The sequence below is a fragment of the Vipera ursinii genome (genome assembly GCF_947247035.1).
Source record: "Vipera ursinii genome assembly, chromosome: 1".
Lineage (NCBI taxonomy): Eukaryota > Metazoa > Chordata > Lepidosauria > Squamata > Viperidae > Vipera > Vipera ursinii.
In genome coordinates, this window is record NC_139512.1 from 318,318,617 (window position 1) to 318,336,691 (window position 18,075).

At 37.2% G+C, this 18,075-nt stretch overlaps 1 protein-coding gene across 2 annotated transcripts in view; it reads right to left on the bottom strand.

Moving 5' to 3' along the window:
- Positions 1 to 18,075, bottom strand: part of PPP2R5D (protein phosphatase 2 regulatory subunit B'delta) — a 55,618-nt gene that overhangs the window by 17,057 nt on the left and 20,486 nt on the right. Inside the window, exons 4-14 of one of the 2 annotated variants that reach the window (XM_083350031.1) lie at positions 16,759 to 16,958; positions 14,746 to 14,856; positions 12,925 to 13,017; positions 11,525 to 11,655; positions 10,449 to 10,508; positions 10,098 to 10,206; positions 4,631 to 4,684; positions 2,085 to 2,255; positions 1,556 to 1,683; positions 1,040 to 1,141; positions 237 to 651 (exon numbers count right to left, since the gene is read on the bottom strand). In XM_083350031.1, the coding sequence (XP_083206157.1) occupies positions 627 to 651; positions 1,040 to 1,141; positions 1,556 to 1,683; positions 2,085 to 2,255; positions 4,631 to 4,684; positions 10,098 to 10,206; positions 10,449 to 10,508; positions 11,525 to 11,655; positions 12,925 to 13,017; positions 14,746 to 14,856; positions 16,759 to 16,958 (1,184 nt within the window). In that variant the 3' untranslated portion in view covers positions 237 to 626. Of the gene's footprint in view, positions 1 to 236; positions 652 to 1,039; positions 1,142 to 1,555; positions 1,684 to 2,084; positions 2,256 to 4,630; positions 4,685 to 10,097; positions 10,207 to 10,448; positions 10,509 to 11,524; positions 11,656 to 12,924; positions 13,018 to 14,745; positions 14,857 to 16,758; positions 16,959 to 18,075 lie in introns of those variants that run through there. The other variant, XM_083350030.1, reaches the window with a different exon arrangement.

The following is an 18,075-nucleotide window of genomic DNA, read 5'->3' on the forward strand; positions in this document are numbered from 1 at the left end:
CAGTTTTTAAATGATATTTTCATTTTAAATAAAATGACAGCCAGTTTAGTCTAGTCACTAGTGGTTAAGAAACCTGGTGAGAATGTGAGTTCTAGTCCTGCTGTAGGCATGAAAGTCAGCTGAGTGACCTTGGGACAGTTGCTTTCTCTCAGCCCAATAACCTCACAGGGGTTTTGTTGTGGGAAAAATAGGAGGAGGAATGTGTGTTGGATATGTTGGCTGTCTTGAGTTATTTGTATAAATAATAATAAAGGCGAGATATAAACAAACAAACATTTTGGTAGTACAAATTTGAAATTGATTTAATGTATTAATATGGACATCATTCAACTGGAATTACAGCTAGTATAAAGGAGTACATCAATCTGGAGGTGGCTACCAGATTAAGATATGTCCCCACACCTCCCCGTGTACATCTTGCTCCCTTTCTCCCTGTCTTTAAATTATAAATTATTATTATGGTTTGTCACACAAGTCAGTCAGATGTGGATTTGGCGTTTTTATCTACCTATCGATTTCTTCCCAAGGACCTCGGAAAGGCAGATGTTGATATTTGATGGTGCTAGAGGTATCGCCGCAGGGCATAAGATGTTGTTTTAATGTTTCTAAGCTGCCCAGAATCGCCTCTAGGCAAGATGGTGGAATACAAGTCTAATAAATAAACAAACATAAATAATATTATGCTGTTGTTTAACAATGTTTTGGGATATTTTTAGATTTATAGTTAAGATCTACATTTAAAAAACTGTATTTTTAAGTCTTTAGTAGCTTCTTTTATACTTCCAAACAACCCATGTTCACACAACTTTTTATAACTGATTAAATTTATCAAATATTTTAATTATTGGCTTCTTGATCTGTACTTTGTTCCAGCCCATCTTTTCTCCTGTTCCATAAGAATAAGTGGCATGTCTTATTTGCAGAGTTTTAAGCAGACTACAGATTTTTCATTCTGGTTATTAACTTCTATTTCAAGAAGGAGAATCTCAGCCCTCATAGATTAGCTACTATCAATCTACTTCTCAGCAAAAACACTTACTTTTGCTTCTCTGCCTTGTACTGTTGTGTGCAATCATCAAATAGCTTTTGGTTCATCTCCATAAACAGCTTCAGCGCATTGTAGATCAACCCATGGATTGTCCTGAAGAAGACAGAAATTATGATAAATTATTTAAAATGTCTCCAACACACTTTGGCAAAGATTAAAAACACCCTCTGAGGAAAACAGGAAGTTCCATACTCTAAATTCCTAGCACATATACTTACAAATTACCTCCAAAGCTAGTGTGTACAAACTCATATCCCATTAACCCAAGAAAAAATGCAGTTAGGCAAATAGGACAAAGGCAACATATTTGTTTCTCTTTGGGAATTTAATTTGCATATTTTCAATTACTGCCATTGATACTCTTCTCTTTTTCCTTCCATGATGAAAATGTAGGAATCTAAACTAAATATAGCAATATTATCACCCTATCACCAATAATTCTTGACAGAAGGGCAATCATCCCTAATTTAAAATTTCACTCCTCCCAAGCCACACTGAAATACCTACTTGTTCCAATGACTTTTGGAATTTTTGTAGAGTGCTGGAAACATGATAGGGAGGATTTTGGCTGCATTGTCACTGATCAAACTCATGATATACTCATTATTCCAATAATACAATGCCCTCTCTGCCACCTGTATAAATAATGAAAATACGACTGAATTAAAAATAGAAAAAAATTAGGCATTCTTTACATTCTTAATGTTGCACATCATAAAGTAGGCACCTGAATTTGACCTAATTTTTAAATAACACAAACAGCTAGTAGATACTTATCAAAATTAACATTCAATCTATTTATGTGAGATTTTGTTAGCTTGGCTTATAACTGAAATTTCATCTGCTAACAAATCAGAATAGGAAACTACGGTAAGTGGAAAAGAGTTTTATTTTTCTGCTTTTTGTAATACCAGTTAAATATATAACAGTCGTATGTTTTTTGTTATTTGCCAATGTCCTAGGAAAAACTGAAACTGTCTACTGTCCAAGTACATATACTAAAGCCTGCTGTCATCTCCCCTAGCTTTTAACTCACCTGGAAGTGTGGACTAGACACACATTTGGCCAACTGTCTGAACAGAGGTTCCATAACTTTTACAAATTCAGAAGGCTCAATGACATCCAATATTTCTTCCAGCTCATTCAGAAACATAACTTCCTTGGGGCTGTGTGTTTTTGGCCAAAATTTTAGCAACCCCATTATCACCTGAAAGAAAAAAGCAAGCAGATTAAATATATTATGTACAACCAATTTTGCAGTCTAGAAGCCTTTAATTTTGAAGAAACCTTTACAACATTTTTACACATCTCATGTAGCATGATATATCATATATACAGTATACAATATATATAGAACATTTCTGCCTCCTGTATATCTCCTTCTGTATATAACAGAATAGGATTTTTAACCACTGGAGATATTTGTGGACATTATAGTACCCTAAGAATCTATTTACTCCTTAATGGTCAAAAAAAAAGCCCAGAAACTTTCTATCAATCATTATTAGTAGCTTTCATTTAATATAACAAAATAACAAGAGTTGGAAGGGACCTTGGAGGTCTTCTAGTTCAATCCCCTGCTCAAGCACAAGGCCTATATAATTTCAGACAACTGATTGTCCAATCTTTTCTTTAAAACTTCCAGTGATGGAGCATCCACAACTTCTGAAGACAAGCTATTCCACTGATTAATTGTTCTTACTGTAAGGAAAATTGTCCTTATTTCTAGATTGGTTCTCTTCTTGATTAGTTTCCATCCATTGCTTCTTGTTCTGCCTTCAAATGCTTTGGAGAATAACTTGACCCCCCTTCTTGCGGCAGCCCCTTACAATATTGGAATACTGCTACCATGTCACCCATAGTCCTTCTTTTCATTAAACTAAACATACCCAATTCCTGCGATTGTTCTTCATATAATTTAACCTCAAGGCCCCTAATCATCTTTCTTGGTTTTTCTCTGCACTCCTTCCAGAGTCTCAACATGGTGATTAAAACTGGATGTAGCATTTCAAGAGTGGTCTTACCCAGGCATTATAAAGTGGTACTAACACTTTAATGTAACTTATGGTAGGTTCTCATCCTTTTCTATGATACCTCCAAAATTCAATGTATATTATGGCTGGGGAATTGATTTCATAACCTTATTTAAATAATAAGCTTAAACGTAATAGTATATTGTTAAAAAGTAATTAACTATTCACCTAAGTAAATAGAGAACTATAGAATAATGGAATTGGTCAAGGCCATTTCAATTGTAAAGCCCAATCTACTGCTCAAAAATCTAAATTAAAGCATCCTTGATGGTTATCTGTCCAACCTCTGTTTGAATACATCCAGGAACGCAGAATCTACCACCTTCACTTGTCTTCTTGTTCTTTTCCGTCTCTCAGGTTAACTAAGCAAGTACTGGTAACTGGAGGGGAACTTACTTAAGGATTCCTAAATGGAATCTATTTGTTCTCTCTGTTCATTCTCTGAAATCTGGTTGTTTTACAATCCTCCTACAGCCGTCGTTTCTGCAGCAGTCATCCATAACACACAATCATCAATTTCAGAACACAATGCTTCCTATCAGGAACTAATCAGACTTTTTTTTCATTCACTCTCTCAGCTGAACATACAACCCCTCAGGTTACACAACCTCTCTAGTTACTTTCTTGCCTTTTTCCTCCTATTGGATTTTATTAGAAAACACTTGTTTGCTCTCACTCTCTCTCCTCACTCATCATTATGTGAAAAATATAAATAATGGCCAAGCCTCAATTCTTTTTACTAGTTTAATTTTCAAAGTTTCCAGCTAGAGACAGCAATCCGAGAACAAAAAAAGATAACAGTTTCTTTTACACTATGAATTTCAGCAGCAATGTACACAAACATTATCAAACTACTTAGGAATAGAATTTATCTCAGCATGAATAACCAATAGCTTACCCGATTGACAAACAGGAGTCTAAAAGAACATTAAAAATAGATTTATCTAACCTACTGACAGAAATTTTCCAAGGTGTCTAAAGTAGAGCATTTCCCCATCCCCTTATTCTTCTTCAGAAATGGAACAAAATTGTGCATGAATTTGTTAGTCAAATATTAATTGATAATTTTGGAAATGATGATTTTTGCCTGATCATCAAAAAATTAATTTAACTATGTACAAAATATTTGCTTTTTTCGGTCACTGATGCTTAGAATTTCTAAAAAGCAACATATTAAAAACAGTGATATCAAACGATTAAAGATTAGCCAAAAAAAAAACCCACCCTAACAAAACAGCAGGTGTAGAACCATTAAGCTAAATAATACAGAAAGATTATACATCAAATACTTATTTCAAAGAAATTGTTTTAATAAAACTTTCAAAAATTTTGAAAAACAGACAAATGTCTCAAGAAGCGGCTTCAAGAAGTAGATAGGACCTTCGTCCCTGTTTCCAAAGTGTTCCATTCTATTATTCATTAATGGAAAATTTAAAAAAAAATAACATTAATTTATATAATTTTTTCTGAATTGTATTTTCCTGAATATTCATGAAAATCTACAAAGTATAATATTACAACCATCTCAGCATCACACAGAAAAGCTTACCGGTTCAGTCAGACTGCTGTCTTTTTCCAAGAACTGCACAACACAATATGCCAACTGCAGAAAGAACACAGTATTCAAGTATTGTGAAAATGAATGGCCAGGGACAACTTATAAGTATTGGGATATAAATATATGTTATTTATAATTTTTTTGTGTTAAACTGCAAATTAAATCTGTTCCTAGCAATCCTATGTCTCCTAGCCCGCTAAGGCTGCAATTCTATATACATTTATCTGGATCTCATTTCTGCATAAAACCTATCCAGCAGAAGAAAGAAGTAGGTGCAATGGGAAACACCAGCAAAGTAGATTTCTCTATTTTGACTTCTGCTCCTTCCTCCAAACCACTTGGATTGCAGCCTGTTTGGCCTCAAGGTAGAAGCCTGATTGCTTACCAGCTCTGAAATAGTTGAGAATTCTCTGGGTTAGTTATCCAGCCACTGACTGTTTTTCAGAAGGCCTGCATTTATAGCCAGATGGATAAGCAATTGGAGACGGTTCTGTACTAAGAATAATTTTGGCATTTAATCTGGGAACTAATTAATTTTTTGGCTAACGAGGTGGACAATGTTCAAAAGGATGATATGGTGGGTGGATGGGTTTTGGAGGAGAAAAAGGACACAGTACTTTAGAAAAATACATATTGCAGCTTACTAAAAGAAGTTTGATCAGACAGGGTCAATTAGACTGACAGCTTAACAAATCATCTTGGATTCCATAGGGAACTTGGGGGTTTCCCACAGGACTGGATAGGTAGTTTTGCCAAGGCTTTAGGCCACAGTCTTGAATAGGCTGACAACAGAGGCCTTGGATTGCATTATTGCAGTGTCTCCCTCTAAACTGATCCTATAATGCCCTTATTTTTCTGAGAAGCTCCAAACAGTCAAAAAGATGCCTGGAGTTCCACTGGAGGAAGATAAGGAATAAATATGATTCAGGATTATATTATGACAATAATGCCAGCAAAACATCATTATTTGTTTGCCCTTTTTGCATTTGCCCAGTTCAAGGCAACTCAATCTTTGTCAGGGAAGGCCGGATCACAGGAAAAGGCCACACTGAAAAATATTCTACTATCAGATGGATACAGTCAATGAGATCTACTCAGAGTTTGATTCTGATTAGGTAAGGCCAGTTTGAGATATGGTGCCTGAGTTTGAGACTGCAACTGCTAATGAAGTGGACAGAGTCCTGCAAACTGTGAGCTCAGCTACCTGTTTATTAGATCTGTATCTTTTTCCTGGATTGTTAACCTGTCTGGGAAATGCCATGTGGTTTTTGGTTCCACATGATGCTCTCAACCTTTTTGAGGGAAGGGACTGGTTCCCACAGCCTTAAAAGGGATGGTGGTATGCTCAAGACATTGTCTTTGGACTCAACAATCCTGGACAAAATCCCATTGGTCCAGAGATATTTAATTGTACATTCCAGGCCACCCAGGTGATGCTGTTGATGCCCTATTCCACTCTTTAGATGATATGCAAGTCTGGATGTAGAAGTACAAACTCAAGCTTAATCCTAACAAGACCAAATGATTATGGATATTTGACCATCTGTAGTTTCCAGTCCTTGGTCTGGGAAACTTTCTATCTCTAGTCTTAGAGGGGGTAGCAATTACCCATTTAAGACTAGGGAACAATCTGGGAGTCTTCTTGGGCTCAGAGCCTCTGCTTGAAGAATAAGTAACAACCCTGACCCAAAGAGAGTTGACAAAATCATATAGTGTCACCAATTGCATTCATTGTTGGCTCACAAGGCCTTCCAAAGGGTCACTCATGCCCTAGTCATGAACGGATTATTGCAATACACTCTAGGTTGGGCTGCCCTTAAAGTTCACTTGTAAGCTACAAATGGTTTAAATCAAGGGTGTCAAACTGGTGACCCACAGGCTGGATGCATCACACACAGGCCACGCCCACCCCAGCTCCGCAAAGGCAAAAAAATGCTGCAATATATCACAATACATCATGTGACATGAACGGGTTTGACACCCGTGCTCTAAATTGTGGCAGCAAGGGCAGTATAGGATGTCACTGCTCCTGAAGCTGCACTGATTACCATTTGGTTTCAGCTGTAAAAGCCCTTCACAGCATAGGGCCTGGTCATTTAAACAATTACGTATCTCCAAGAGATTCCACCTGTTCTGTAAGGTCAGCTAGAGTGGGCTTCCTCCAGGTCCCTTTGATTAAACAATGTCATTTAGTAGGACTCTTGAAATGTGCATTACAGCACCTACTTGCCAGAACAGCACTCCCCCCTCCAGAGATCCATATTGCCCCCATTCCAATAATATTCAGGAATTTTCTGAAAACCAGGTTATTCTCCCAGGCCCTGAGGTGGGTGAATGTTGACCTCTTATAGAATGTTTTATCTGTAATGTTTTCCCCCAGTCGTCTATGATCTATGTTCTTTTATTAGTGTTTTTTTGTTGTAAAGTTGCCCAGAGTCTTGTGGAATTGCACAGCTTCTAAATTGTTAAATTAAACTATACTATCATAGTCTTCTCAGCAGTAAGGTTCTGAATGTGGTTCCAGCCATAAAGAATCTGGTCTTGCTTCTCTATTAAGCCAGGGTAATCCAAAATAAGACAGAGATCATACAGGTGAAACTCGAAAAATTAGAATATCGTGTAAAAGTTCATTTATTTCAGTAATGCAACTTAAAAGGGGAAACTAATATATGAGATAGACTCATTACATGCAAAGCAAGATAGTTCAAGCCGTGATTTGTCATAATTGTGATGATTATGGCTTACAGCTCATGAAAACCCCAAATCCACAATCTCAGAAAATTAGAATATTACATGCAATCAATAAAACAAGGAGTGTACATAGAACAATATCTGACCTCTGAAAAGTATAAGCATGCATATGTACTCATTACTTCGTTTGGGCCCCTTTTGCAGCAATTACTGCAATGTGGCGTGGCATGGAAGTTATCAGCCTGTGGCACTGCTGAGGTGTTGTGGAAGACCAGGATGCTTCAATAGCAGCCTTCAGCTCTTCTGCATTGTTCGGTCTCATGTCTCTCATCTTTCTCTTGGCAATGCCCCATAGATTCTCTATGGGGTTCAGGTCAGGCGAGTTTGCTGGCCAATCAAGCACAGTAATCCCACGGTCACTGAACCAGGTTTTGGTGCTTTTGGCAGTGTGGGCAGGTGCCAAGTCCTGCTGGAAAATGAAGTCAGCATCCCCATAAAGCTCGTCTGCGGAAAGAAGCATGAAGTGCTCCAAAATCTCCTGGTAGATGGCTGCGTTGACCCTGGACTTAATGAAGCACAGTGGACCAAGACCAGCAGATGACATGGCTCCTCAAATCAACACAGACTGTGGAAACTTCACACTGGACTTCAAGCATCTTTCAGTGTGTGCCTCTCCATTCTTCCTTCAGACTCTGGGTCCTTGGTTTCCAAATGAGATGCAAAAGGCTCTCATCAGAAAAGAGGACTTTGGACCACTGAGCAAAAGACCAGGTCTTTTTTTCTTTAGCCCAGGTAAGACACTTCTGATGTTGTTTGTTGTTCAGGAGCGGCTTGACAAGAGGAATACGACATTTGAAGCCCATGTCCAGGATCCGTCTGTGTGTGGTGGCTCTTGATGCACTGACTCCAGCCTCAGTCCACTCCTTGTGAAAGTCCCCAACACTTTTGAATGGCCTTTTCCTGACAATCCTCTCCAGGCTGCGGTCATCCCTGCTGCTTGTGCACCTTTTTCTTCCACACTTTTCCCTTCCACATAACTTTCTATTAATGTGCTTTGATACAGCACTTTGGGAACATCCAACTTCTTTTGCAATTACCTTTTGAGGCTTTCCCTCCTTATGGGGGGTGTCAATGATGGTTTTCTGCACAACTGTCAGGTCAGCAGTCTTCCCCATGATTGTGATTCCTACTGAACCAGACTGAGAGACCATTTAAAGGCTCAGGAACCCTTTGCAGGTGTTATGGCTTAATTAGCTGATTAGAGTGGGACACTTTCAGCCTAGAATATTGCACCTTTTCACAATATTCTAATTTTCTGAGATTGTGGATTTGGGGTTTTCATGAGCTGTAAGCCATAATCATCACAATTATGACAAATCACGGCTTGAACTATCTTGCTTTGCATGTAATGAGTCTATCTCATATATTAGTTTCCCCTTTTAAGTTGCATTACTGAAATAAATGAACTTTTGCACGATATTCTAATTTTTCGAGTTTGTTGAAGTTCTCATCATTCAACAGATAAAATTGAAAGATTCTTTTAAAAAATTATCTCCTATGATTGACTTTGTATTAATTATTTATTGACATTGACTGCTAAACATCTGCTAACCTAATACTTTTGGATCTATTAATGCCCTGTTCACCGCCCTGAGTCCCTTGGGAGAAGGGCGGTATAAAAATTTAATAAAAACTAAAACTAACTAAAACTAATCATATACATTAATAGATCCCAGATCTGATGTAGATCAGTCTCAACCATTGCCAATAAAAAGTTTGAGGATCAGAAAGTTTGAGGATCCTTTAGAGCAGCCAAGAAGTAACTAATATTAAAAATTCAAAGAAAATCTCTGCCTTCCACCTTCAGGAGACAATATCACTGGATCATGGTCATTCTTTTAGATAGTTCTTGTGTTTACTAAAGATTAGGTCTGGACCCAAAGTACGGAATCCAGTGTCAGAATAACAGACATTGACTTACATCTATAAAAGAAAGTTAAATAAATCCATGAAGTGTAAGGATAAAAAATATCTACCAGTTATCAAGATTATATGGCATCTGTAGAATGAATGCATATATTTTTCTAATGGGAAGCAAGATAGCACTTAGATAGACCTTTAATCTAATCCAGGGGTGTCAAACTCAATTTCATTGAGGGCCGCATCGGCACTGCAGTTGCCCTCAGGGGGCCGAGTAGGTATGGCCTGGGTGGGCATGGCGTACTGGATGGGCATGGCTAGAGTGTGTATGGCCTGCTAGGTGGGCGTGGCCAGCTCTACATCATTCGCATCAAGGGTGCCTATGGGGGCCTGGGCAGGAGTGGGACAGATCTGAGGGTCTCTGGCAGAAGGAGGGTCTCTGGGCCAGAGCCAAGGCAGTGGGGGCCGTTCCCTCACTGTTTCCAGGATGGCTTCGCGGGCCACGTGAAACCACTTCACGGGCCAGATCCGGCCCCCGGGCCTTGTGTTTGACATGTCTGATCTAATCCAACAGGTCTCATCTTACAGTTCTAATGTAATCACATCAACTGAAATAACATTAGGAGTTGACAAGCCACCTGGAGAGCCTGAGGAAGTTCTTTTGTTTTGTTTTTCCAAAACAAAAGCAGATGTTCTGGACAAAGTTCAAACTGCTACTTTACAGAAAGCCCAAAAAGTTTAGAAACAATGCTTCCAAAACTTAAAGACAGGCAAACAGGACCAAATCTATCTGTCATTTCAGAGCACTTACAGAATGTACTGCATATGATCAGAATGAATGTCTTACCTGAGGGTGATAGACACTCAAAGATTTCACTTTGTGTAATGGTAACAAGACCCGGATGAGGAACATTTTGTGCTCTTCTTTCAAGGGCAAAGCAAATCCATTGATTATACTGAGAAAGGAAAGAATCATGAATATCAAGGGCTTGTGTGCAACTGTGTATATGTACCTATTAGCAACTGTTCCCAACTCCCACCATGCTCTTGCCTCATCATTAGGGTATCCTATAGAAAATATATACACAATTGCCCAAGAATTCCGGGCATTATTCATGGTGTGCAGGAGGGAGAGACTCTTGCAGCATGAAAAACAGAAAGTACTGATAAAAAATAGGGTAACACAGAGTTATCTTACCTTCCTAAAATCTCTAGCAATTCTGCAATCCCATTGTGATGTTCTGTCTCATAAATAAACCTGGAATATAGAGGAGGCATGTGTTAGGCTACTAAGAAGCAGGTTTCAGGGAGATACAGTAGATATGATTCTCATTTTCTAGTGCAGAAAACCCAAATTACATAAATACACGTGCATACATCTGCTGACTTCCTTATGTTTCCAATGCAGAGATATATAAGGACGTGTTTATGTTTAGACAAGGAATTAAGACTAGAAGACCCAGAGACAGGATCTTAAAAGGGGCAAAAAGAACCAGGTGGAGCGATGGAAAATGCACTGAACTTTGAAAAGCTGAACTCTAATAAAATCTAGCTCCGCTCCTCACTCTTGTGTCAAGTTCTGCCCAACTATTTGAAGATTTTTTATTTGAAGCTGTGACTTAGAGATTTTTCTAAGAAGATGCTTCATACAGTAAGTGAAGTAAGTGACACTTTTTTCACTTATCTGCTCTTACAGGAATATAGGTGAACAACTTTAGGGTCCTATCATATGATCCCATAAGATGGTTCAAGAGCTCGGTTACTCCTATAACTGAAAGTTGATGATTGAAAATCGGTAAAATCTCACATAAGGATGAGAAGCTATCTTTTGAACAGAAATGCAGTATATAAATAGACAACAAAAGCAAATGTTACCTCAAGATGAAAGACTTATTTGGTATATGATTCTGTATCCAATTTAAAATTACACTGCCCCAACCAATTCCCACAAACTAGACTACATCATTCCTGGCGGGTGTCAGTATGTTTTTTAAAAAAATTCTATTTAAAAATTATATTGCCACATTTCTCTAGGCATAAGTAACTTATTCCTTCATCCCCCAATACAGCCAGAATAACCAATAGCACAGGGCTATGGGAATTTCAGTTTGATTATCCCTACCAAAGGTCAGCTTATTCAACAGGTTTTTACCTTCTCATTTAACTTATGGAGCTAATTAAAAAGGATCCCAAATAAATTTAACTCACCCTCTCATTCTAGATAGATGTTTAATCTAATTAGTAAGTAAATGATTATCTATTATTACTACTTACCTATAAAATATGTTGTTTATTTGCCTCCTTATATATGCACGTAGGCCCAAAAACTTCCCATAAATCCTATGCAAAATTGTCTTCAGAAAGTCTCGTTCTCTGGGATCTTCACTATCAAATAAGTCCAGCAACTGCAAAAGGAGGATTGAATAAAATCCATTATCCCAGCCTACTCCAGACTACTCATCTTGTGCTGGGTTAACAATCCAAAGATAAACACAGCTGAAAGGTGCCAACGTAAGGAGGCAGCAACTTCTTTAGCCCCATGAAGTTTCGTAAACTATCCAGAAAACTAGCTGTGAAACTTTTCAAAAGACTCCAATAGTGTACACACTGCAACTCTTATGAAGTAACTTTACTTAAAACTCTTATGGATCACAAATTGAGAAATACATCAACAAATGTCTTGTATCTCTAGCTTCCTTTGTCCTTTTCTTATGACAAGATAATCATCTATTTTTTATTATTTATTTTTTATTAGACTTGCCACCCATCTCACCGAGATGACTCTAAGTGGCTTACAGTCATACAATTAAAAAAACCATATAAAACAGGAAAACGTTAAAACAATAAAGAACCCTACAGATCAAAATTCAGATATTTTCATTCACAAACAGCTCAAACAATTAAGAAAAGTTTTTTTATATAACTATATTTTTATATAATTTCACAATTGTATTCTCACAGGCAATCTGCATTCACTTGCCCTCTGGAAAGACAAATGAATTTATAGTTATATTTTCACAGATTTTTTAAATAAGTACACATATTTTGTTGGTAATTATTTCATTAATTTAAACCATTTTTCCCAGTTTGGGTAAAATTTAAAATACACTGAATCATGTTATGTTGGGAGAGAGTTCATTTAACAAGAAAAATTATAACCTTTTAAACTTGTATTGGTTTTATTGTAATTTCTTTGTCATAAACAACTTAAGGCAGCATACAAGTTTAATTAAATAATAATAATGATACACCAATTATAATTAGAAAATCAAGCAACAATATCTGCCTATCCCAGGTTCTTGGGAAGGACTTAATAAGTGGATAAAAATGAGCAATCCAGTCTAAACATTTAGTTGACTGTGCAACAACAAAAATAATTAGGAAACAATACATATCACTATCAAGGTAAATTACTTGTAAAACAAAGAACAAAAGAAAATAATCATGGAGGACCTACATTTTTATATCCATTATTGCTAAACTGAAAAATAAGCAACTCAGCCGTATAATCCAAAAATTATCTGCTATAGGATCGGTAGCTACAAAATTATCTGCTATAGGATTCCCAAGAGAGTTTCTGCCTGCTTCTCTGCACTCTCCTCACCACTTCTATTTCAACTGTGGTGCAAAATAAATTGGAGTTAAAAAGGAACAAGGAAATGATGATTACTTACTGACAATACAAACTTCTGGTCAATATATTTCTTGGCTATGTTTGGTTGAAAGTCTGGAGACTCTAAGAACCTCAGAAAGAATTCATATACCAGCTAAAAAGGAATGAGACACAAAAGGGATTTTTACAATATCTTTTTCATGTCAAGTATGACGTGAGATTGATTCATGTGTACTTCACAGAGGCATTTGTTTTGTTTTCTTGAAGAGATTTGCTATTTTCTAGGATATTTTCTCAACTTTCCAGACTAGCCTTGAGATTTCCTGGTGGTCTCCCATCTAAGTATTAACCATCTCTCCATCCTTGCTTTGTAAATCAGATTAAGGCAGCTTGGGGATTTGCTGCTTGTCATCAATTTTTCAGTTAGCAAATGAGATATCAAAATCAAAGTTCAGGTACTAGGACCCACCCAAGAGTATCTGACAGAATTTTGGATTCAGTATAAAAGTCGTATTCTACCTCATATCAATGGATATTCATTGTCTCTAGTAGAAGCCCTGAGAGTTGTGTTTCCATAGTACAAAGATAATTGCATCTGAAAATGGAAACCCTTCCCTGAACAAATGCCTAAGTGGTGTGTGCTTAAGAAGGTCTCTTGATTTAGGCTGAAGATGTAAGTATACAACATTAATCCATTATGGAGTCACGATTCTCCTTTCGGAACTAATTTACACTTTCCAGACTAAATTACACCCTAGAAAAACTTTATCTTTTTAGAAGAAAAAACCTATGTATAGCTTGACCAGTTTTTGTGACAATCACAGTTCTACCTCCCTAAATAGCCAAAAGTACAGGACAAAAGTACTGAGTGACTAGTTCTTATGACAATTATTAAAGTATTTTCTCCACTCCCCCAAGCAGGTCTGAGGAATTTTTGGGTGGGGAGGGAACTGCAGTGGGTTGGGTGATTTAGTACAAATTAGTAAAGCTGAATCACATCCATGGGCAGGGCATCCCTTTTTTCCCCTCAGTATGTCTGAGTAAATTCAGTTGATTCATTATTAAGTACTAAAAATGATGCCAACAATTTTCAGCAATTATTATTAGAATGTATCTTCATGAGCCATAAAAAAGGCAGGAACATCCTTACAATATGTATTATAACTTGCAATTTCTTTAGCATCTTTATAATTTGTGATCCTGGCTGGGGAGCTAAGATTTATCTGTATTTTTCCTCCCATACATTGTATAATATGTTTAATTTTTAGTTGCATTTTTATACAGTGGTCTGGTTCTCTTTAACAAATATAATGAAGGATTTTTATTCTTTCTTTAAGATATACTCCTAATAAAATATATGTTTGCTGCTAAAAGTATGCAAATACACTTTTTAAATTCTGCATGTTCCCCAGAGTGCCTTGATTTGGCAGCTTTATAAATCCAACAAATAATATTGATTGTGACATGGTCTATCTTCCATATTGATTGTAACACGGTCTATCCTCTCCTTTTAGAACTAAATTGATGCTACACCACATCTGACGGAATAAAACTGCATAGTTTCTTATCTAAGCTAGTTCTCAACTGATCCAAGAAGCAGATAGGTCTAAAGTAAGGTGAATAACTTTTTGTAAGCTAACAGCTAATCTCAAATAAATGGGCATACACGTATTGAAAAACTTGGCCGTTCCTGGGCAAAAAGGCCAAAACACTTGGGTAGAAGGCCAGCAATGAGGCAATCTTCAGATTGACCATTGTGGTTTAAATTCATATGAGCTAGCAACTTTTCTAAACATCAAATTTCTAGCTCAAGTTGTTGCTTATACATTTCTATTAGGAGAAAAAAAGGGACAGTAACATAGCAAAAAAACTATTTTAATACCTGGAGATGAGGCCAAGCAGCTTCTAGCGTAGGTTCATCTTCTTCAGGATCAAATTCTGCTCCTGTAGGATTAGATGATGGTGGAAGTGTCCGGAAGAGATTCACTGAAAACTGAGAAATGTGACAATAAAATTGAGATGTTTCTGCAGACTGACTCAATGACTCAGTGCAATCCCTTATTAGGAAATTGCTAACCAAATATTAATTTTCTCCAGAGGCACACACTCTCCCCAGTTCCAGGAAGGAGAAAGCTTGATTAAAAATACAAAAAACTTCTAAGTCTATAATGAGAGACATTCTTCTCAGTGTTCCATGATTTACTGCTATTTATTTTTAAGCCTTACTGTGTACCCATCTCTCACGCTACTAAAGCACATCAAGCCATTTGGAGTTGCCTGCTATCCAAGTTGTTTCTCCCTGGCATTTTGCAGTTTTTCAACATTGCTAAGTTTGACCATTGGAAGTAGTGACATCATCTGAGTAAGAATAAAAATTTAAAAAAATCCAGTCAAGTGAACAGAAGTAGCATCCATTAATATCTAAAACAGGGTTTCTCAACCATGTCAACTTGAAGGTGTGTGGACTCCCAGAATTCTCCAGCCAATATAGCTGGCCAGGGAATTCTGGGAGGTGAAGCCCACATATCTTCAAGTTGCCAAGTTGAGAGACTTTGGCCTAAAAGACAACCCTTCAGTGAGGTTTAAACTGAAGAGGCTAAAATTATTTACTGCACTGATTTCCTAAAATCTGTCCCACTACCGATACCATAAATTGTCCATTCTTCTGCCCAATACGATGATTTCTCACTGACATATAGCAGAATACAGATAGTTCTCAACTTATGATCACTATCGGGACCAGAATTTCCGTTGCTAAGCAAGGCAGTTAAGCGAGTGACACCTGATTTTATGATCTTTTAGGACATGATTATTAAATAAATCACTGCAGTTGTTAATTGAATCAGGCAGTCCTTAAGCAAAGCTGGCTTTCCCCATTGACTTTGCTGGTCCAAAGCAGGCTGAGAAGGTTGCAAATGGCGATCACATGACCCTGGGGTATTGCAACCATAATAAGTACATACCAATTGCCAAGCACTCAAATGTTGATCAGGTGACTGCGGAAATGTGATGGTTGGAAGTGAGAGGACTGGTTGTAAGTCACTTTTTTGAGCGCTGTTGTCATTTCAAATGGGCGCTAAGCAAATGACTGTAATTTGAGGACCATCTGTATGATGCTCTATGCCAAATAGAGAATTTTCTAATGCTCAGAATTTCTTATTTCAGAAGTACCTGACAACTATTATAAGAAACAGCATCAAAGAAGCACTATAACTTCATTCAACCAAACTTAGCTGCAATACCATTTCATACCTCCCTGCCCAGAAGTCAGAAGTGGAAAGGGGGGTTATTTTCTTTTCACACTTCAAAAAGCCAGATAAAAAGAGCTAAAATGAACCACCAGAACATAAGTTTTTGGACCTCACAGAATTAAAACAGGAGAGGGCCATTATGCCATCAATATCTTCCCTTTTACCATAGAAATCCAAATTAAAGCTTCCCAACAAAAGTTCTGCTTAGCTTCTGCTTGAACACATCAAGAAAACGGTAGTTCACTACTTCTCATGTTGAATTGTTATTACTGTTAAGAATTTCTTATTTTTCAACTGATAACCACCTTCCTGTAATTCAAGATCTTGTCCTGTGGTTTGGGATGAACAGATTTGGCCTCTTTCTGGGTAACAGTCCTTCAAGAACTTGCCAAGTATTTTTAGATTCCCAAGTTATTATTACATGCTATTATATTTGTTCTCAAAACTTAGCTATCCAGTTCCCTTAGCTTGTTCTTATAAGTCTTAGTTTTTGGTCCCTTATCATCTTTTATTGCATCTGTTTTATCTGTTTAGGTGCCTTAAATCAGAAAGCACAGTGGTATCCTCAAGTTGAAAAAAAGTTGCCCATCCCTCTTTTAAGCTGCTTTACTAGGAGTAGCAGCCAGAAGTAGATCAATATGTACCATGATAACTGCTTCAGGATAAATAGCTTCTGTGACAACATCCCGATTATGAGTAATATATTCCACCATTTCATTGAGTCCTGCTCGTTTGACCTCTTTGAATTTCAAGTCACTGAGTGGATCAGAAACAAAGTCAAAGAGGACACAGCACTGTCGTAACTTCTGTATGAAGAGGTCTTCCCGTTCATGAGGAGGAGCATCTGAGGGAGAAGATAAAAGGCAAAAATATTTCCTTTCTGCTCTAAGTATGTTGATGTTCCAATATCCAAACAGACCACACACCAGCTTTTTTCCTCCTTCCTTGTACCATTATAAGGTCTCTTCTGTTTTCCATAGGCTCACTGACAATACTGTTGTAATAGATAAGATGTTCATATTGCTCTTCAGTTATCAACCGTGTGGGAATTTAAGTTTTGTCTCCTACACCCAGCTCCTCTCTTATCTAACAGAGAAATAAATAGTCTTGAAAAAATAGGCTAAACAGCCATGAAATATAAGCTAACAGTAGCAAGAGCAACTAAAACAATTGTAATGCTTCAAATAATAAATGTATCACTTATCTGTGCTATTTCTCATCAAAAGAGGTGTTCTCTCAAGTCAGTTCAACTGTCCATCTGTCTAATCAACAATTTTTTCAATAGTTCTCTTTCAATTCATTTCCCTATCCTCCATGAATTTCCTTCAGAACCACACCTTAAATCTTCCGTGTTTCCTTCAGAACCATACCTTAAATCTTAGTAAATAATTAAAGCAGTACTATTTGTGATTTCTTTCACAATCATCAGATAACACTGGCATGGACTCAGTATTCAGGTTGTGAAAATGATCTTTCAGATAAACCAAATGAACTCATGGCAAGGAAATTATACTTGCAGAAGATACAGAACTTCCGCACTAAGAGCTCACACAAAATACTAAGCAATCTTTATGAAGTTCCTGTGAGCTATGTGGTCTACCTCTTAGAAGTATTTAGTCACTTTTATACAACTAGGCATTACAGTCTGTCTCCTGTTTGGGAATATGATGCCCTGCAAATACAAAACCCGTATGACATCCCAGGCATAAGACATCTCCATTCAAGGTCCTAGTATCTTCTGCATAGAGATTTCCAGGGATTTCCCAAGACAAAATGTCTCTGACATCCAAATCTTTCACACACTTTACTACTTTATTTCTCAGCAAATATATGGAAGCAACCAGTGCTGAGTATGGAATCTGGCTAATCCATAATATAGTCTATTTATGACCATCCTTTTCCCTATGACCTTGAAGTGATCCATATAGGAAATTCCCCTCATTTTATCCTCATAACTTTGT